The sequence below is a fragment of the Sparus aurata genome, chromosome 8 (assembly GCF_900880675.1).
Source record: "Sparus aurata chromosome 8, fSpaAur1.1, whole genome shotgun sequence".
Classification (NCBI taxonomy): Eukaryota; Metazoa; Chordata; class Actinopteri; order Spariformes; family Sparidae; genus Sparus; species Sparus aurata.
Window position 1 is genome coordinate 31,738,757 of NC_044194.1, and position 22,442 is coordinate 31,761,198.

General features: G+C 39.6%; 2 protein-coding genes across 2 annotated transcripts in view; one reads left to right on the forward strand and one right to left on the reverse strand.

The window, feature by feature from the left end:
* The window catches only part of vps9d1 (VPS9 domain containing 1), a 67,075-nt gene extending 60,402 nt beyond the window's left edge, over nucleotides 1-6,673 (forward strand). The window contains exon 17 of the mRNA XM_030425371.1: nucleotides 6,559-6,673. The gene's annotated coding sequence lies outside the window, so the exon portion shown is untranslated. The remainder of the gene's footprint in view (nucleotides 1-6,558) is intronic.
* On the reverse strand, nucleotides 1,766-9,829 carry LOC115586378 (uncharacterized). The gene is made up of 6 exons (XM_030425375.1): nucleotides 9,543-9,829; nucleotides 8,264-8,371; nucleotides 6,550-6,689; nucleotides 6,233-6,329; nucleotides 4,614-4,738; nucleotides 1,766-3,428 (listed from the first exon to the last, which is right to left on the reverse strand). Exons 1-6 carry the CDS (start codon nucleotides 9,715-9,717, stop codon nucleotides 3,252-3,254), a joined length of 822 nt encoding a protein of 273 aa, XP_030281235.1. The 5' UTR covers nucleotides 9,718-9,829; the 3' UTR covers nucleotides 1,766-3,251.
* Between the last annotated feature and the right edge of the window lie 12,613 nt (nucleotides 9,830-22,442).

Here is a 22,442-nt window from a genome sequence, read left to right on the forward strand (position 1 = left end):
ACAATTAAACTATGAACAAACCATTTATGAGAAATTAAACTAAACTTAATTGACTGGCTGTAGCCTGGCCTATACTCAAACTTTTGTCCTGGTCCATATGGACATAAACTTTGTGCGGTTTGCTTGGGCTTAATAAAACGCGTCAAGGGAGAATGCTGCAGAGGTGACTGTCAGCACCCAATAGTGAGGGAGAATACTACAGGTGATCTACATGTGATTAGTGAAGGTGTTGTGTGTCAATTACACAACACCTTCACTAATAGATAGTAGATCACCCTCAGTTTTCTAATCTGTCATCATGACAGAAAGCCATCAGATTTTGGCGACATTGTTAAAAGATACCATTCAGCCAATGACAGAAAATAGATGGTTAATGTGACCTCTGCTGGTAATATGGAGAAAACAATTGAAATGTTTTTGTGATACATTATGTTTGACTTGTATTCACTCATTTGGTCTTAAGAACCAGTTTAAACCCCACCATTATGATACATATGCCTCATATAGAAGGTAGCCATATCACTTCAGCCCCCTCCAGCTGAATCTCACTCACTTTAAAGGAGCATGACATGAGAGAGTGGTCATCATCACCATCTTCAACCACTCCTTGACACAAGCCATCATTCCATCCTGCCTGAAATCAGCCACAATCATTCCCATACAAAAGAAATCAGCCACAGACAGCCTTAATGATAACCGTCCTTTAGCACTCACACCTGTCATCATGAAGTGCTTTGAGAGGCTGGTCTTACACCACTTTAAAGCATTCCTCCCTCCTCCCTTTGACCCATACCAATTTACTTATCGAGCAAACAGATCCAGCGAGTATGTACTGTACTACCATACTGCGCTGAGTCATTTGAAACACCAGGGGAGCTATGTAAGAATGCTTAACATCAATCACAGCTCAGCTTTCGGAGTTAACTGTGAAGTAGCAGGGTCCTGTTTATGAATTACATGGTATGGGATAGGAGCATATAGTCAAGAACTCGCTGATACTGATACCTGGATTTTCCAGACCTAGTGAAGATGCATCGCATCAGACATTGTCCAAATATGAAAGAGAGAGGTTAGTGTGTCTGGGTCATTATGCTGCTAAAGATTTAAAGATTTTTTCTTTTGCTCTTTAATGCACCTTCATGTGTTAGAATCTCTGTAAACAGATAGTTGTGTGTCCAGTTATTATTACCAAAGTGTTGTTTTTATTGTTTTAATTTTCCTATATTCATTGGCAGTAACATGTTTCCCAAGTGTTTATAATTACCCCCGAAATGCATTAAAATGCTAGATTCATACTGTAGTCTCAGTCAACATCAAATCAAGTGTTTTATCCAATTTCCTGTCAACTCATTTCATCTTTTCACCCACGTTTCCTTTCGGACTGGCCCTCGAGTCTAATATAGAAGACTGTGGCCCCTTACACAAAGCCAGTTTTCTTTTCCTATTAGAATGAGATGAGTCATGGTCAGAGGGTGAACATGGCCTTTGGTGTCGTTGTGTTTGACCGTTTCTGTTCGTTTCAGAGAAAGGGAGGGAGACAGAGGAGGAGATGAAGAGGAAGAGAAAATTAGGCCCAATGGACTCTCCCTTTCAGTTTAATTATAATTTGGCCTAGTTGAGCTGTCAGCCGTCAAGTTCAAAGCAAAAACTATGACTGACTACACACCCTACCCCCACCAACCCCTCTACTACTCTTGCTTTCCCTGCTCCTCTTTCTTTTCCAATCCCAGTTATGCTTGTCATCAAGGACCACATGTAGCCCACATCGTTACAACAAGCATCTTTATTGGCATGATAAACAAATGTTGTAGATGCATTAACACGCTAGCAGGACAGTATACAAAACAACAATGCTCTCTCTGACAATGCAGTTTGCTGTGGCCCCTTAACTCCTGTGCAGTTTATCTAAGGGATGTGCTGCCCCAAATAACAGAACACACATAAAGGGGCCTATAGGGGGTCAGTGCTTGTGGACGGGATGGAGAGTCACGCTAAGAGGCTTGTAAATGTGTCAAATCCACCCTGACCCAAATATCAACCTACTTTCTCTTATTATTATTATTATGACATTGTTTTCATTGTGTGCCACAATAGCCCCATAGAGACAATAACACTGAAATACTTAAATAACACGATACTGCAATCAACACACAGGATCCAAAATGTAGAACATATATTATTCATTGGTATTTGAAGGCAAAACAATGCATATTTAAGTTTTAATAATTTTGATCTAATCAAAGCTCTACAAAAATGGGCCATGCTATGGTAGTTAGCCACAATCTGTCATGTCCTGAATTTTTCGAACTGTGCCATGCCAATTTTAAGCCATGGTTTCCATCTTTAAGGGGTCAGTGTGCTTCAAATGAAGTACTCATTGGATCCTCAGGTATAACCTTTCCATCCACGCGACTGGGAAAGTTGGGGTGCTGTCTTCAACAATTTAGATTATTTTTCTTAAAATATAAAATCTTGATATCACATCCACTATGTGCAGAGATTGGCCACATGCTATTGCATCAGGTATATCAGAACTAGAGAATATTCTATTGAAAAAAAAGCAAAGAACGTCACTGAAGTAAGAGTTCAGTAAGAGTTTGATTTACGGAATGGCTCCACTGATAATAGTTCTCTCCTACTGTTGATCTGATCTTACTGTTTGTAGTCAGTTGCTGATAGATGGTAACGACAAAAGGTGCCATGTAGTTTTTTAAAAAGCCTGTCCTTTCTAGCAACGCCTCCCAGATGGCGTGTCAGGTTAAGGAAACTTGGCTAACCTCCCTCTATCCATACAACAATCTCTCCCCCCGTGCCGTCAATCTTCACCTGTTCTGTCCAATGGTTTGACCTTCAGAGGTTTACATTTATACCAACTATATTTAGTAGATGCATCGACAAATTGCTACGTTATAATGGATACTGCGTCTTCCGATGATGAAGAAAGCAATAATAATAGTGATAGTGATAATATTTTTGTACTGAAGCAGGCCACTATGAAAAGGCTTGATTACAAATCAAATCTGTTTTATATGCATCATAAAACAGCACATGCAGAGAAAACACTTGCTAACAATCTGAGAACAGACAGCAGAATATACAATATTATATGAAACAACAACCAATTCACATAAAGCTGTGCATGACTGGGGTTGTGGGAGGAGAATACAAATGAACCAAAGACACTGTTAATGTGTTTAGTATAGATGTATCACTGTCACAACAAAGTAGGGCTGGAGGAAGGGTTTCCAAGTCTAAAGGTTCCTCTCCAGAAGGACAGTTTTTAAGTCTGCAGGGCAGTTGACAGTAAAGATGGTGTGGGAGGTGTTTCGTCTTTCCACAAGGGTGGCAACAGCCTCGCCTAGGTCCAAGTGGTTCAGGTAACCTGGAGCCATGCGCTCTGGAGCAGCCACACCTGTGTTGATCTTCACCTGCCAGGTCAAATCAATAAAGGAAGACAGGGGATTAAGATGTAGGATACATGCAAAAGAAGGTTAGAGAGAAGCAACAACACCAAGAGAAAGACTGACATTTAGGATATAAACAAAAGATGCTTGAATGGAATGAATAAGGAACACTATGGGGTTTTAGAGGAAGTGTATGGTTCATTACCAGTTCACCTGCTATGAATACCACTATGTTGGTACAGTCACTATGGCAGAACAGACTGTCTACAGAAATGAACTGCATGAGTGGTGGATAATAAAGTTATGTGGTGTCTTGTCTCAGGATTGTTTTCTAAGAACTTCTTCCAGGACCTGCTGATTCAACTTCACAGTATTAATGCCCTACTGAAATCACATCTAGTCATCTGTTTTTATAGTTAAAAATAACATGTTAAATGTTTTATAATTAAAATGTGATAACATTGTATTATGGGGCGGCTGTAGCTCAGTGGGTAGAGCTGGTGGACCAGTGATAGGAAGGTCGCTGGTTCGAATCCCCTGCTCCCCTGGGGTGGGACTGAGCTACATGCTGAAGTATCCTTGAGCAAGATACTGAACCCCAGAATTGCTCCTGATGTGCAATTGGCACCCTATAGGGCAGCCACTGCCATCAGTAAGGGGGTCCTGCAATGAGTTGGCGACTTGTTCAGGGTGTACCCTGACCTTTGCCCATAAGACAAACCGCAACCCCCCATGGGGGGAATAAGTGGTGGAAAAGAAATCAAAACGAAACATTGTATTATGAAAAGGTGGTTGGGGTAATATCATAAAATATTATGAAACCAAAAGATATAAATGATAAATCTACTACCTTTTGGCTTATGATTTTGTCTTAAAGGAGAACAAAGAACATATGTGTGGAAAAAAGTGTCTTATTATATGAAAAGACATGTCCTGAAGATGTATTTTAGTTATAATGGGATGTTTAGCAAATCAAAGTGATAAGTTGTTCAATTATCTAGTTAGCAATCATCAAATTAATCACGGTCTGGATTTTCTATTCAAAACCCCAGAATCTTGGCACTAACTGAGGCATTTCCTTTTTTAATCTGGTGTGATGCTGGGGGAACAGAATGAACAGGTCTGACCCTTTGAGACTGAGATCAGGTAGAAATTCTATATACACTTCAGTGCTTTGTTAATTGTTGTGTTATCCCATTAAAGTCTCACCTGGTTGAGTTTACAGGGCACTTCAGGGTACTCCTCTCGTAGCACCTGGCAGAAGGCCAGGGTGCTAGCAGCTCCAACTGTCAGGAAGCCTGTACCAGGCATCAGCAATTTCTCACCTGCTCCTCCTGTAGCACAGAGCAGCAGAGTGTAGAGAACTACCTGCACATCACAGTCATGTTTTAACTGTTAACCAGAGCTAGGCAGAGTGCTGGAGTTGTGGTTGAAGTGACTGTAGACAACAATGCACAGATGGAAGCAGTGATGGAACGTAAAATAAGTACAATTACACAGGTTCTGTACTCAAGTACAATTTTTTTTTACATACATGTAAATATGGGTATAATTTACTTGACTTAACTATATAATTTAACTTAATGTTATTTTGATACTAAAGTAGATTTATTGCCAGAAAATGTCTTGTCTTCTTTAAAACTTTTACTCAAGTACTATTCTGGCTGACTTTTAATTTTACCAAAGTTATATTTTAGCCCAATATCCTTACTTTACTCAAGAATGAATATTGGGTACTTTTTACAACACTGAATGAAACACCAGACATTGGTCCAAATCTGGGCCTCTGATCATTTTTATTTTGGTTGGCTGGCTCTGGCCATGATTTGGGCTTTTTCTAGTTTCCTCGGGTCATTCTTGGCTTACATCTGGCCATGCCTGCTCATGGCTCAGATCTGCATACAGAAGTGGACCATGTAAGTTCTCTCATTCCACACAGTATGTGGGCTTGATGAACGTGTCTGGTGCAATTTTGCTATATGGGACAGAGAATTATTACCTGACTGCAGGTTGCCTCAGCACACTGAACTATTTAGCTCTTCTCTGTGCCTGTTGGATGTGTGAATATGCAACAGTTTGATAACAAATTGACTTTGTAAGGTTATTGTAAAATAATGTAGGGGTTGTGTTATTGACCCCAAGTGGCCAAAAAGAGAAAAAAAATGAAAACAGCTTTAACAAATCATGTTTCCTGCTTGCTTACTTTTATCACAAAGACCAAAGTATAATGACTGTTATTCTTTTAATTATTGCTGTGCGTAGCCTGTTGGGATCAACAGATGAATTTGTGAATATCATTGGGACTGACTAAGCCTGACCAGGTTATTAAACTCCATCCCCTGTCTTTGTTCAGTCTCTTCTCCCACTGGCCCCCTGCCCACTGAGCTCTTTCTCTGGAGCCCCCTGCCAGACCTCTTCCCTCCTGGTCTCTCTTAAAACAGGCCCACAGTACTGCTCTCCACAGCAGCGCTGCAAGGTCCTGTTGGTACCCAAGCACTAGCACAGGCAGCTGTGGCACAAAGCTTACCAGCTAACTTCATTAGGAAGAGGAACACAACGTGCGTAAGCACAGGGCTACAAAAGAAGGCCAAGCACTGCACAGCAAGCGTTCAGAACCATACATGAACCCAGCTTGGCATCAGCTAAGGAACCACTAGCATAGCCAAATATAGCCTAAATCCCCTATAAATGTTGCATAATACCCCAACACTTCTGTGTGTAGAAGACCAACATTAATTCATTCAGTTATGCTCACATGCAGACACGCACAGCCAACACCATATTTGACAGAGCCTTTGCAGCTTATAGAGATAAATGAGTAAAGTCACCTGTTATGAAGGTGTAGGTACAGTTGGAGTCGTCCCTCACGAGGGGGAAGAAGGTCTTCCATGACACAAATGTGCTGAACAGTAATGTCTCAATTACCTGTAGAGTAGACGGGAAATTAAATATATAATATGCAGGCAAAAATGTTCATGTTTTATTTTTATTTTCATTTTTGTAAGGACAATCCTCCATAACTGCCACTAAGAGAAACAAAATGTATAAATGCATGATTGAATGCAAAGAAAATACATTATTTGTTCAAAACTGGCAGTCTTATTTATTAGTCTAACTGATGCCTGGTATGTGTGTGTGTGTTCACCCAGTGTAGGTCTTTGAGAGTCTGAGTGTGTGGGGGTCCGCCCTGCCACCAGCTGAAGCCCAGGGATGAGACGATGTCTGTCACCTTCCCCACCGCCTTCAGCAGAGCCTGCTTTGCCTGCTCTGCTCCCTCCTCTGAGCCTGGAACAGAGGGAAGAGTTCACAAGAGAAAAGACAGACTTCCAGGTGGTGGTCCAGCTGAGACTGTCCTTCAGAAGGAGTAAAGATGCCTTTAAAACAGCATTTTAGACCTATATGTGTGACTGTGATTCGAATGAAACAGGATTTTAATGGCTGATGTTGATGGAGTGTTTGCTTGAAGCTGCTATCCTCTGTCAATATAATTTGAAGCGCAGTGGGGCTCAGTAACATTTGTTCAGATGTTTAGTCCAGCACTTCGATGCAGACAGACATTTTTAAACATATTACTGTGCTCCCCTGATTTTTCATGTTGTGCCATCAGCAGAACAAAGCTTTCATCTATCCAGTAAAATATCTGCCAAATCATGTTAACATTCCCAGACAATGAATCCTTTCATATTAAAATACCTCTTTTTTATTTCCACAGACCCAGCTATAGATGTCCTGAGGTCTCCTTAAAACATCCAGTGGTGCAATGCTTACAAATGTAGAAATGCAATACTACATGTTTTTTTTTTTTACTTTAAATAATGAATATTTTTACCAATTTTGAAATGCAGTCTCAAAGCTCTGATCACTGGCTTGTAAGTAGATAAACCGCCATCCCCTCCATCCCCTGATATTGAAGTCTGGTTGTTAAAATATAATCTGATATGACACGTATTGTAGACATGTCAATGTGGTAGGTAGCCTTTAACACTAACAAATAATTATAACAACTGACTTTTAATCTCACACTGCAATCTGGTAAAAAATGGTAAATATGATTTATGACTAAATACCCCCAGCCTCAGCTGCAGTGTGTTAAGAGCTTTCTAACAAACACTAACATAGAAACAAATTAAACTTAGGTGGTGAACATGGTGGATATCATACCTGCTAGACATCTATATTCAGGATTATCATCGTGAGCATGTTAGCTTTCTAACATTTGCATTTAGCTCAATGCACAACTATGCTGAAGAACAGCTTCACAACGATGCTAGCATGGGTAAAGCTCTCATAAGAGCAAAATCATCTTTATGTATCCATCACATTTGTCCTGGTGTAATGAACTTTGCAGCCTCTGCTAGAATGCGAGAGATACTTTTCAAGACAGCCTGGATTCTGTATGTCGTATTCCTAAAGCTGAGACAATTAGTTGATTAAATAATTGATCATAAGACAATTAATTTATTTTGATAATTGATTAATTGTTTCAATGATTTCTTTTTTAAAAATGGAATATAAGCTGGTTCCCGCTTCTTAAATTTGAAGATTTGCTGCTTTTTTTCTAATTTATAACAAAAGATGAAGAGTCTCTTTGGATTGTTGGTTGGAAAAAATAAGCAATTTGAAGATGTCACTTTGGGCTCTGGGAAATTGTGGTGACCAATTTCACAATGTTTTGCCATTGTACAGATGAGACATCAATTTGTCAATTAACTGTGAAATAATCAGCAGATTAATCACTAATGAAAATAATTTGGCCATACCACTTACAGTCTCCCACATGGTGAGTATTAAATAGTAAAGCCTCTCACTTCCTGAATACTCAGTAGCTTCAAATATCATCAGGGAGGAACCTGACTTACCCACATTCCCCACTATGGTGGTGAGGTTATCCTTTGTGGTGGCAGACATGAGTGATCGGAGTCTGTCCAGCCGACTGCTATCCCTGGAGATCACTGCGACTTTGAAACCTGCACACACACACACACACACACACACACACACACACACACACACCAGATCAGATACAACATTAATCTACTGTTCAGACAGATAAAAACAGCATCTTTGACAAAGATACAGTGGGACTAATCCCTCCAACATGAAAATGAACATTCACTAGTAGTCCCACATCGTCATCATCTTTCGTTTGGAAAGGTTATGAGTAGATAAATGTGACAAAGTAGCAGAAGTTAACTTTATGCTTACTTCAAACAGCAACGCTACAAATGCAAAGGAAATCTGAAATCAGTGCACTCTCATTACCATGTCCTCTACTGTCTCTGTCAATGGTGTATGCAGAGTGCAGAGACAGCAGATTTCAGCTGTAGGACTGTAACAGGGATGAACATGGTACCAAGAGCAACTATTCAAAATAAGTTGATGATGGGCTGTAGCACAGAGTCTGAAACCAGAGCTCACATCAACTCACCACTTGTTGATCAAACCTTTGATCCGGCATGAATTATTTCCTCTGATTATTATTTGACATTGTAAACTTCACGATCTTGGTTAGAGATTCAGTTAAGCTTTCATAGCTCTAAACAATTGCTGCCCCTTCAAAATATATGACATTATCATTAACAATGGTTCATGATTTCATGCCTACAACACATATGTGCTCAGAACAGTTGGTATATCACTGTGCGTGCAGCCAAAACCATTTATGATGGCTTTGTTTTCTGGCAGGTTCATTTCTGCCAGAAAACATTTCGACCGGAACAATGAACACCAGTGTGTGAAGCAGCGTTTTTCGATTTGGGCCAAATAGATTACTGGATCTGTCAGTGAGGCGATATGTGACAGATGTGGCGATAAACAGGAAAGTTTTGGCACGCAGAGGCTCCGTCAACATCGGATTAAATAACAGTCATTCAAGAATTCAAAGACAAACAATAGTCATGAATTATGGAATACTCATAAAATTCACTCAAACTGTCTTCTCTGCAGCTCGTGATTATGGAATTCCCCGTGCGTAAAATCCGCGAGACAGACACCTGTGCGTAAAACTGTTTTAACACTATCTGCATTATTTTTTAAATCGGCATTAACAGGAAACAAAAACAGTCAATATTTCAATAGTTCCTGTACATGTCCTTTCAGAAGAAGACAAGGGTTTTATTTGTGTCCCCGGCAGCTTACCTTTGTCCAGCAGTGCTTTAACTACGCCGGAGCCCACTGTCCCCGCTCCTCCTAAAACTAACACAACCCTGTCCGAGTTTGACATGCTTGCTGCCGCTGCAAAGGGCTGCTGACGGATGGAAGGTGACACTCTGAGTACGATGGAAGAGATAGTGCATAGTTTGCCGGCCCGCATGCTTTAAACTGAACTCAGGAACTCAGTAACGCCCCTCTCCCAAGACACGCCCGCCAGTCAGCAAAAGACCACAGTCCTCATCCTATGATACAGACGCGCGCGCGCGCGCACGCACGCACGCACACACACACACACACACACACACACACACACAGTGTTGTATCGAGCTCTGTTTCCTCTTCGAGTCCCGCCCCCGTCCGAAATGGCCCGAAGGGCGAAGGAAGCGCGCGTTCACAAGAAACTCGCCCCCGAGCTGTTGTGCTCGTACCACAGAGACACTGTGGAGAAAGCTGAAGTTCAAAAGTGACTTTTAGCGAGTTTTATCTGACCATGTTGTATTGTAGAAGTGAAATCCAAATTTCATAACTGTCTAGTTACATTTTTAAACTGGGACAACAGCACATATGTTTTATATGTCTTTATTAACACAACCAACTACTGTTATTTCTATTAATAAAATATATTATATTTGTGAGAGACTTTTAATATTTTTAATATTATGGACTTTTTGAAGAAAGTGTTCTCATTCATTTATAGGCTAAATATAAATCGCTATTTTATTATATTTGTCTTAAATCCAGCTCCATTATAGCAGGTAAAGCACATCCTGACAGCTTGGAATATTACTGTCAGATACTGTTCCCCCTCTGTTTCATATGAAAGGAGGCTCACACATCTTTCAAATTCATACACCTGACTTCTTTCCCCACAACAGATAAGTCCTGTCCTGTCCAGGACTGCTGTAAATGGACAAAGCATTTGTCCATTTACAGCAGGGGGAACGCATCCTGACAGCTTGGATTATTACTGTCAGATATTGTTCTCCCTCTGTTCAGTATTAAAGGAGGCTCAGACAAGTATTAAAGACTTTAATAACATTAAACAAAATATAGTGTATACTTGCTTAGTATACACTTAATTACTTAACACACAATTATTATTCAAATTCAATAAATACAAAATTAAATGGCAAAATGTGCAATATTTAACACATCAAACATCATTTAACCACATCAAAATAATTTTAAAAAATGATAAATATGAAAATGTTCATATAGGCTTTGTAAAGAAAACATCCACATTTATCAATTTCTTATTTTAGTCTTTTAAGTTCTTTTAAGTTTTTTCAGGATGCTGCACATACAAATTTGTCCTCTGTCTTTGGCCTTCCAACACATACATAGTGGAACCATCGTCCACAGGCATCAGAGGATATCTGTAGTGCAAAAACATTTGAACATTTGTGTCATAATGTAAACATCAATTATAATTCCTTCACCATTATTAGCTTGGGGGATGATAGTGTTTTTAAGATAGTGCTTCAGCACTTGCTACTTGGGGGGACTTTCAGCCACTGAAGAAAATGTAAATGAGGACTGCAATTTATTATATCTAAGGGTATGTAAACTAGATAGGTAACGAACACCACATGCGTCGATCATGACCTTGTGACGACATGTCAGTGCATCTCTTAGAGGAGCTCATTGGATAAACTGAACATCCCAATTAAAGCTCAATTTCAGTAGCCTATTTGCACAGGAGAACCCCGAATGAGACATCGCTCAAGTTGAAGAACTTTGGGAAAGCTATAAAAAAGGTATGTAAATTGTGCTGTAAATAAATAACAATATAATTAAAGCTGCAAGCAGCGATGAACGGGCCCTTGCAGTCCACGCATGTCGGGGCATGTTGCCGTTGGGGCGTGCCGCGTACCCGGCCCAATCGGCCAATCATTGTGTATGCATCTCTAAACTGTCCCTCTTTTGGACAGTGCAGGAAGGGGCTAAATGCCATTTCCTGTTTCCAACATGTGGCTCTTTGACCTCTGTTGAGGAAGTTGTTCCGTTATAATTTGGTTGCCTTCTCCTGGCGGAATTCAATAATTTACGCTGATGTCAGAAGAAGTTCCTGCAGTCTACATGAAGAACAAATAATGAGAGGACTACACTTTCCTGACAGATCTTTTAAAAGAAGTTTGCATCCATTAGCAAGGCAGCACTACCCTCTGGTGGAGAAAGCCTGAATGTAGGCCATAGTAGAAATTTCTAAACCGTGAATCAAGTGAGAATCGTGAATAAGGAGGCTATTGTAGTGGGTAATGGGCCCCTATTGTTTGAGACAAAGTATGCAAACTGAGAGATAACTCCACCCCAGCTTGTTTCTCACAACTTGCTCATTTTTGTGGGATTTTTTGCTAATCGCTAAAACTGACAACTAAAATGACAATATCTGACTTCCTGTTGGGTTCAGGTTATTGATCAAATAGGATTTTTGGTGCATTTGGTCATGATATACGTGCTCATTGATTTTCGTACATATTGGTGAAACACGCCAGCTGTGTTTTATTTTGGTTATTTTGCGATAAAAGCGCCCCCTTGTGGCTGAATTTTGCACAGAACCTTAGGGGCAGATGGGGAAATAGGAAACCAAGTTTTATGTCATTTGGATATACCAATGTAGCTATATGCAACACTATTGTGACAAATCTACAGGAAGTTGTTTTTGAATAATTTGAGTATTCTTTGGATTATTAAAATTGTTTTTACAAAATTTCATCAGGAGTGATCATAGATTGCTATGTGCAAATTTTTGTGCGCATCGGTCAAATGGCCTATGAGGAGATGAAAACGGGTAATGTACCACATTTCGCGATTTTGTGGAAAAAATATGAGCCGATTCAGCTGAATTCAGGGAATGTGTGGACATAAGGTTTTTGAATATGCGAGATAGTATGTGGGAGTTATTGGCCAAAACATGTTTGCCCTGATTATAGTGCCACCTGCTGGTGGACACATGTAATTTTTGGTGTGTGAGCTACTGGCACTAGTCTGTACCACCCACATGAATAAAATTTCGGTTCATTGTTACGGTTGCTGATCCCAGCATACAGACCGCTTGTCAGACACTTCAGACCAGCTAACAAACAGGTGAAGACCTGGCCGGAAGGAGACATCTCTGTCCTTCGGGACTGTTTTGAGGCATCAGTTACTGGCTTCATCAGCAAGTGCATTGATTATATCACTGTCATCAAGACCATCACCACACGCTCAAACCAGAAACCATGGATGACTGCAGAGGTATGTGCACTGCTAAGAGCCAGAGACATAGCCTTCAGAGCAGGAGATAAGGAAGCTCTGAGCACAGCGAGGGCAACACTGGCCCGGGCTATCAGGGATGATAAACGAGCGCATGCCCAGAAAATCCATGGCCACTTCAGTGACAGCAGAGACACACGGCAGCTGTGGCAGGGCATCAAAGCCATCACCAACTACAGGACAACAACACCAGTCTGTGACAGTGATGCCTCCCTGCCTGATGCACTGAATCTGTTCTACGCCTGGTTTGAAGCAGAAAACAATGTGGTGGCGAGGAAGAACACCCCCCCCTCCTGGCGAACAAGTGCTACATCTGACCAAGGCTGAGGTGAGAAAGATCCTACAAAGAGTCAACCTGCATAAGGCTGCTGGCGAAGACAACATTCCCGGGAGTGTGCTCAAAGGATGTGCAGACCAACTCGCAGATGTTCTCACAGACATCTTTAACATCTCCCTGAGTAGTGCCACCGTCCCACTGTGCTTTAAAACCATCACCATTATCCCTGTGCCCAAAAAGTCACCTGTGTCCTGCCTCAACGACCACCGCCCCATCGCACTCACCCCTACCATCATGAAGTGCTTTGAGAGACTGATCCTGAGGCACATAAAGAACCTTCTGCCTCCCACCCTACACCCCCTGTAGTTCGCCTATCGAACCAACCGCTCTACCGATGATGCCATCACCACTACCCTCCACCACCTGGACAAAAAGGACACTTACATCAGAATGCTGTTCATAGGCAGAAGGTACCATAGCACACGGTCAGTCACTACCAGAGGTGGGGGTCTCGAATCACATGACTTGACTCGAGTCGGACTGGAGTCGCAAATTTGAGGACTTGAGACTTACTTGACTAACACTGATGAAAGACTCGACTTGACTTTGACTTGGCATTCATAACTTGAGGCTTGACTTAGACTTGACACAGATGACTGGAAAGTCTTGGCTTTTCTTTCTTTCTTTCTTTCTTTCTTTCTTTCTTTTTTTGCGTTTTTGATACTTTGCTCTCTGCCACTGACACAGAGCGTGCAAGCCTGGCAGGTGGTGGGCGTGCCAGAGTGGCACTGTGGCGCACAGGATCAAATGAGGAGAGGCAGCATGGCGAAATCATCACATTAGGATTCAAAGATTATTTCATGCCTAGGTGATTTTGGCCGCCGTTTTGGTTACAGCGTGTGTGTGTTTCATATATAGTGTCTTCAGTGGGCACAAAGCCATTATTTTAAATGTAGGCGTGCTGTACACGCTCACAACCAAACACTGTATCGGCACACATTCGATGCGACGCACTTGTTTTTTCATGCACATCCGCGACGAACCTGCTTCTCCTTCAGGTCTTGTGTCTGTGTCTCTCCTACTGTTTTTTTTACGGAGCTCTGGCCCGTTTGAAAAGAGGAGGGGGGCCGTATGTGTGAAGACCTCGCCTCCGAGATGTAGAATGTGTTTTATAGAAGAGAAACACACATTTCAGGACAGAACAGACATGTCCTGTGATGTTCAGCCTCCTTTTATAGTAGGGGAGGGGGAACAAGAGTGAGAGTGAGAGTAATATTCTCAGCTGTCAGGATGTGCAGTATGGTGCAGTTCCAGGGTTGATATTAATCTAATCTTATTTTTGTATTCATGGGTTTGAAAAAAAATTCTAAAATTGATCAACTATGCAATTACATCATATTATTGACTAACCTCTCCTATTTCTGAAAAATACATTCATACGAACTTCTTGTGACTTGCTTGACTTGACTTAGCAATGACTTGACTTGCTTGATTTTCATCACAGTAACTTGGGACTTGCTTGAGACTTAACTTGCACGTATGTGACTTACTCCCATCTCTGGTCACTACCATACAAAAAAATAGCTTCTTCCCCTAGGCCATAAGACTCTTCAATGCTCAGAGACTGAACTGATCACTTTTGTTGCCCTTTTGTACGCTGTTCTATGTCACAGAGAGAAGAACTGCAAAATAGCATACCGAGTCTGAACCTGCAGGTCGTTACCTGCTCAGGCCCTTATGAAATAATGAAACAAACTAACTACTAGCCTACATTAAGTTTCCAAATCCTCAATTAACTCCATGTTATCTCTTGTCCTGCAAGGGAAAGGAATCCAGACATTTACCACAATTTTTTTTATCATAAATCATGTAGTACCCAGAGGGTGCTACAAAATCGGAGAAATATGTCATTATATATAGATCAAAGCTCATTTTAATTTAATAAAATCTATTTAAAACATATTTATGACCCGCAATAAAGGACTTACTTTTTTCTATATTCTACACGGAAGGAACATTGTATAAGAGAGGGAAGACTCAAAAGAGAAAGGTTGTCTATGACAAAGAAGAGGCCAACCAAAAATTCAGAGAATGCAATGCAAGTGCCTTTGGAGCTCACTGTGGTATCATGAAAACGAGAGACGCAGTGTGTAAAAGGTTTTATTGGCCTGGCATGACAGCTGATATTGATAAGTGGCCCAATATGTATGTATGTGCAATGTAATGTTGTCATATGTAATCTAATCTAATCTAATACAATTGAGGTGTCTGGATGGCAACACATTCTGATTTTTGAATTTACTTAGTGTAGGTTAAATGATGATTCATTGTTTCTCCCCATGTGAGTTAAAGAGTGCAGTAGTAGTAATAGTTTTTCAACTGGTGAGGGCTAAAGGTTTGCAGACGGCAGGCCATCATAAAGTACTAAAACCTGAGATTGGCCCCCGGCAAATGGTGGGAGATGCCCAAACGTTTATGTTCCCATAGAGGGATGGGGAACCCATTTGGGTCATTTTGGGGACAAGACCTACAGTTGACCGCAGCCAGGTCAGATGACTTAGGGGAGAAGAGTAGGGAAACAGGTCAACTCCTCTTTTAGGCTATTGGATAATATGCCAAAATAACCAATTAGAAGAAGTGGGTGTTTACTGGAAAAGGGGCTCTAAAGGCCGGTGCAGAGAAAGGAACAGGGGGTGGCACTTGGAAAACCTCCTAAGAGCAAAAGGCTGAGGTTTTGAGGAAGCAGAGGGCAGAGCATTTTTTGGCATTGTTTTGTCCACAGATTTGATAATATCAGAATGCGGCCGCTTCTGATCAGGACTCAAGGCGCTAGATTTTGTTTCAATAAAGATTGCTTCTTCATTCCACCCGCCTTGCCTCCGCAGACTCCTTTTATGATCAAACTACACGCCGACACCGAAAGAAAGAGAGCCCAGAATCCACACAATAATTATAGTATAATATAAAACAATATTATACAAAATAATTTAATGTAACATAAAATGTATGTATAATATATACTTGGCCATGCAAGATATACATATGTGCACAAAGATCTAATTTGAAAATATATGTCATGAGTAATTTATACTTGACTATGCAAGACATAAATATATACATGTAAATATGATGTATAAATATGATATAGTAATGCTATGATACATAATATCAATAATATCAATATAGTGTATATTATCAGGTAATATATATATATGGTGGTGAACAGAATCCATATTCCTTCCTTTTAATAATACCGAAGTTCCCCGTTAACATATTGTCTTCCAGGTTGGAGAATGTATGGAATGCCAGGCCAGTGCTTCAACAATAAAGCAGGAGACAGAATTCATCCCTGTCAGGCCTGGGCTGGAGATAGGACTCAGACGCAGAATTTGGGCAATTCACTAAACAAAGAGGGTATGAATCACAATCTCTAATCTGCAAGGCATATAAACAAAACTACTCTATCGATATCATGAAAAAATTAAGAAACAAAAGGAGGCACTCCACCGGAGGCAAACAAAGGGCTATAAACTTAAACTCAAACTTCACTGAGAAACATTACATTTAACACATGAGGGAGAGGGGAACAGGTGGAAACAATCAGGGATAACGTCAGACAGGGGACACATGAGGAAGGGCAAGTGACCTGAAAGGAGAGGGGAGTTAGACTTTCAAAATAAAACAGGAAATTCACAAGACAAAAAACCCAGACAAGACAACCCTCACCATACGATCCCCATACAAGTGATAGACAATATTTTACTTGTAGGGACTCGTAGGGATGGACATCATTGGCAAAGTGGCTGAGACAGAGGCAGGCAATATGTATATGTGTGTAATGGTGGATTACTTCACCAACTGGTCTGAGGCTTTTGCCCTACCATCCAAAACAGCTGCAAATGTGGCAGACTGTAAAGTTCTTTTATTGTTTTGGGGCCCCAAAAAGGATCCTAACTGGCCAGGGATGAGAGTTTGTTAATGAGGTTTGCTGAATGTTATGTACGTGGTTACATAAATGACATATCACATACATACACATGATACTGCACTGTAAAAAAAATTCTGTAGAATTTACGGTAAAATGCTGGCAGCTGTGGTTGCCAGAATTTTACCGTAGAAAATACGGTCACAATGTAACTGTAAATTTCACATTAGAGAACTGTTATTTGTTTACGATAATTTGCTGTAAAAATAACAGTTATCATATAAACCTGTTTACGGTAAATTCTTTTAAAAATAACATATATACTGTAAACCTAATTACAGTCCATCAGTGAAAAAACACGGTAAAACTGTAAGATATATTACGGTATTTTATTGCAAAGTTCAACTACGGTAAAATACTGGCAGCTGTGGTTGCCAGAATTTCACCGTAAAAAATATGGTACAACACACATGGAATTACAGTTTGTTGGCGTAGATTTTACAGTCAGCAAATGCAAATGGTAAATTATAAAGGAAATAACCAATTAAGCCCATTGTAAACCAAAGTACAGACTATAATTGATAAACTTTAAGAACATCTCTTTGCATATACACATTCTCTTTGAAAAACAGAACTTGTCCAGTATACTCACAAGGCAGTGTTGACATCTTCAAAAGACAGTGTGTGTCCATACATATGAAGGATAGTCCATGGTAGAAGAAATAAACATCATGAAAAAAGGAGCCACTTGCCCTGTGTTGATCAACACTAATGAGTCACTGAGTCCAGACTTGGCTGAAGAGGGCTCTTAACATGGAGATGGTGTTCAAGAAACTGGAACTTAAAGCATTCGGCAGTCACCAGTTCTGCTTGAAGACTCATGTGTTGTCCATCTGGTGTCCACTGTAGACTGGCATGATCCTCTCTGCAGCCAGAAAAAGAAACAAAGCAAAGGTTAGATTGATGCAGTGCCTGAGCATGATGCCTACAGAGATAAATTCAGCCTTCTGCTGTTAAACTGAGCTCCAATGAGCTATACATAGAATGAAACCAGCACTCTGGAATATAGTTTTGCAGGTCATCAGGAGTATTTCATTAATTTTATTGTATTAGTGTGAAAAGTAGAAACAGCCACTTTTCAGGACTAAGTGATCATCACTATTTGTTTCACCCTTGTCGAATTGCAGCCTAAATCCTGAATCCTGTCCATAATACTGATTTTTTTTTTTCTACTGTATGTTTGTATGAAGCTGTTGGCACCGTTCACTTGAGGGAGATCGATTGAGTGTAGTTTGAGTGCTTGCATCTACTCATTTGCTACACTGACATAAACCATAGCTTACCTCTAATTATCCTTGACAAGACTGGTGTTTGAGTCATTGGGTCCAGACTTGACTGAAGACAGGTGGGACAGAGTCTCATACAGACATGTTACAATGTTAAGGAAACTGGAACTTTGGGCAGGTGTTGTCATCATTCCTGCTTGAAAATTCACGAGCAGTCTTCAATCACGTGTTTACTTTGGACTGGCATGAATCTCACTGCAACCAGACAAAGAAAGACAACAAAGAAAACATTGTTAATGATAATAATGATAATTATTATTATATAGCACTTACACTGTTGCAAAGTGCTTCCCGCAACAACAACAACAAAAAACAAAACATTAATTAAAGAAGTTGGAACAGAAAAAAAATTTAATGGTGAATGAAGAGTAGGTTTAAAAAATCTCATAAAAAGGCCATCCTATAAATATGATTTCAGGAGGCGCTTAAAACAGTTAACAGATTTAGCAGATCTAATAGATTGAGAGAGACTGAGGGAGAAACTGTGGAGACTACAGCTGAAAACACACAACCCTTTGGATTTGACATCGAATCAGTGATTTTGATTTTTTTAAGGATAGTTCCGAGGATTTACCCTTAAGGAACTCCAGATAACAGGGTAGTAGACATATATGGGAGACATAATTATTGTTGTGGCCATGTAAGTATTTGACAGGTAAGAAGAAACAAAAACATTTAATGGCAGCACCAGTTCAGAAGCTAATCTATTTAAATGTACTCACTGAAGATGAGTGCTGATAACGATGACGACGAATCAGAGGACTGGCCATACCGCATTCCTGCAAAGTTGATTGCCTTGCATTATCCAGCTGCACCGTGCTGTGGAGAAGGTGAAATTATTTGTTAAAAAATTGTATGGCTAAGGTGTTAAAGGGATCATTCTCACTTGTTATGTTATCTTTGAATTCGCCTAGATCAAGTGTCAATAAATGTTTCCTTCGTAATACATCCAAGTCTCCTTGTATCATCTTTTATTAAGAGTAAACCAGTTTCTCCATTATCAAAGTCTTAACCGACTTGCTACAGAAGTTACAGCTGAACATTTTTCTAGCATTAGCAACGTTAGCTGTAGCTAGCGACTTCTCAGAGCCCTTAAGTGACTCTTTTATTCGGCAAAAAGCAGATAGTGACATGTCCAGCAACTTTTAAGATATAGCTACCTGAACTCCTCTGCTTGAAAGTCAACGAATAAGAGCTAACGTGGCTCTGCGGCTAGCTAACGTTAATCAGACAGTCTCAATGAGCTGTGAATGTGCTTACCTGAAGAAGAGACTCTGCTCCTGTGGGCGCGAAGCAATGTGACCTGAAATTTCAAGCTTCCGTTAACTCGCGGTCATCTCTCTCTCTCTCTCTCTCTCTCTCTCTCTCTGTCTTGTCTGTCTGTATCTATCTATCTATCTATCTATCTATCTAGCTGTGTGTCTGTGTGTCTGTCTCTCTGTCACAACAACAAACACTGCTCCTGTGGGCGCGAAGAAATGGCGGTGAACTGAAATAAAAAATTTCTAGCTTCCGTTAACTCAGCCGTCATCTCTCTCTCTCTCTCTCTCTCTCTCTCTCTCTTTCTCTCTCTCTCTCTGTCGTTCTCTCTGTCTCTCTCCACAATTCAATAAAGCTTTATTGACACGAACAACTACAAACACAACAACGTTTTCATTGTCATGTTTTACATATAATAAAAAAAGGACATGTACAAGAATAAAATAAAAATAGAAATTGTGTTTTCACTATACAAAAGAAAGATATAAAATAAAATATACTATTATTTTATGGAAGCCCATTTCCGCCACTTGACAAAAATTATGAGATACTTTGACTTAGTATCTCATAATTATGACTTAGCTATCTCATAATTTTGACTTAGTATCTCATAATTTTTTTTCATCAAGTGGCGGAAATGGACTTCCATATTATTCAAAAAGGATGTGTTAACAATGTTGCAATAAAACTGACAATAATACAACATTTATAGTTTTCTATTGCATTAAGTGCTTTGTGTCGGCCCGAACAATGCCCCTTAACTGTGATATAATAAGCACATACCACGGCCTGTCATGATGAATTGCTTAAATATACCATACTTTTTAACATTCTACTTTCTATACAAATGATGGTATGATTTAATGGTTTTGTACCGTAAATTTAAACGTAAACATCAGCAAAATCTGTAATTCAGACAGAATGATACCGTCAATTTTAGGGTAATTACACGCTTGTGACATTACGGTATTTTACCGTGAATTTAGCAAACTTTTTATAACATTCACAGTAAATTCCATATTTTCTACTTAGTAAGGCCGTAAAATTTAAGTTATTTACTGTTTCTTGATTTACGGTAATTCTTTGTGTAAATACATTTCTTTAATGTATTTACTACAGTGATATACAATTTTTTTATTTTACGGTATTTTACTGTTGCTATTGACAGTTTTTTACCGTAATTTCTACAGACATTTTTTACAGTGTGTATTATATAATACATAATAACATATAAAGCAACTACATATATACAATATTTCCTCCATTTCTCTTAAGCAAATGACTGGACTACCTGCCAAGACAGGTATTATTGGTTAAGACTATTTTGAAACTTTTCTCTTTAATGCTTTCGTTCAAATTGAGGACAGTAGGAGGCAACAACACGTCATGAGTGTGTCTGGCTGTCCGGAAATAGAAATGAGTGTAGACGAAGCACTACCACCTCAAAAACAGCTTTTTGTGGAGTTGTGGCTACCACACCCTATTCATATTTACGTAGCACCCTAACTTATTGTTTGCTTTTGTTGTTGCTTTGTTTGTTTACCTTGTATAAGGGACATTTCCCACTGATGAACCACTGCAGTTATTGGCTTAAAAGCCTGCTGTCATGTTCTGACACTTAATGTGTATTGAGCTTTGGCTCTTGTGTCTGTCTCATCTCAATAAAAAAAAAAACCCTATCAAATAAGTCAGTGTGATGCTCAAAGGTTTAGGTGTATTTATCATGTAATTGCACAAATTGAATCATACTGAGCTGGATAATATAGTTTAAAAGGTTTTACTGTAAAAAAATCTTATCTATACATATATCTCTACATCTACCTCTACATATATCTAAACATCAATTTATACATATATCTCTACATGTATCTATACATCAATCCATACAAATGTCCATACATCAGTCTATACATATGTGTATACTTATATCTAAACATCTATTTATACATCAGTCTAAACATCAATCTATACATATATCTATACATATATCTATACATCAATATGTACATATATCTCTACATCTCTCTAGACATCAATCTATACATATATCTCTAAATCTATCTATACATATATCTCTAAATCTATCTATACATCTATCAGTACATCAATCTATATATTTATCTAAACATCTATCTACACATCCATTGATCCATCTGCATGACATCACAGAAGTCCACCGTGAGGAGAGGAGGGCAGCTGATGCTCTGCACTGGGTGGACTTTTTGGAGGATTTAGCTGCTCCATCACCAGGTGATGCTCCGCATCCTCTGATTGGCTGGACTCTGTGTGATTCCTGCAGAGGAGGACAGAGATGTGACTGCTGTTTCAAGAACATGCAGCCAGGAGGCGGGCGGGGCTTACAATGTACTCCTGTGGCCGGTGATACATGTCACTCACATGCACGGTCACTGGAGTTTGTGCGTGCAGCAGCTGCACAACGGCTGTCCGCTGATGTTTTCTTTAAATATTTCATGCAGTATTAAAATGTTTTTGCACTACAGATATCCTGTGATGCCTGTGGACGGTGGTTCCACCATGCATGTGTTGGAAGGCCAAAGATAGAGGTCAAATTTGTATGTGCAGCATGCTTAAGAAAAGGAACTTAAAAGACCAAAATAAGAAATTGATAAATGTGGATGTTTTCTTTACAAAGCCTATATGAACATTTTCATATTTACCATTTTTTAGAATTATTTAGATTTTTTTGTTGATGTGTTAAATGTTGCACATTTAATTTTGTATTTATTGAATTCGAATAATAATTGTATGTTCTATTAAAGTATAGTTATGAACTCAACACAGACAAATAGGTCATTTTAAGC

Bases quoted from the DNA above. Each gene is read 5' to 3' on its own strand.
- LOC115586378 (XM_030425375.1), bottom strand. From the start codon at position 9,717: ATGCGGGCCGGCAAACTATGCACTATCTCTTCCATCGTACTCAGAGTG. The intron at 6,690-8,263 runs GTAAGTCAGGTT...CCTCTGTTCCAG, and splicing joins CACCATAGTGGGGAATGTGG to GCTCAGAGGAGGGAGCAGAG. The intron at 4,739-6,232 runs GTGACTTTACTC...TCTGTGCTACAG, and splicing joins TACCTACACCTTCATAACAG to GAGGAGCAGGTGAGAAATTG.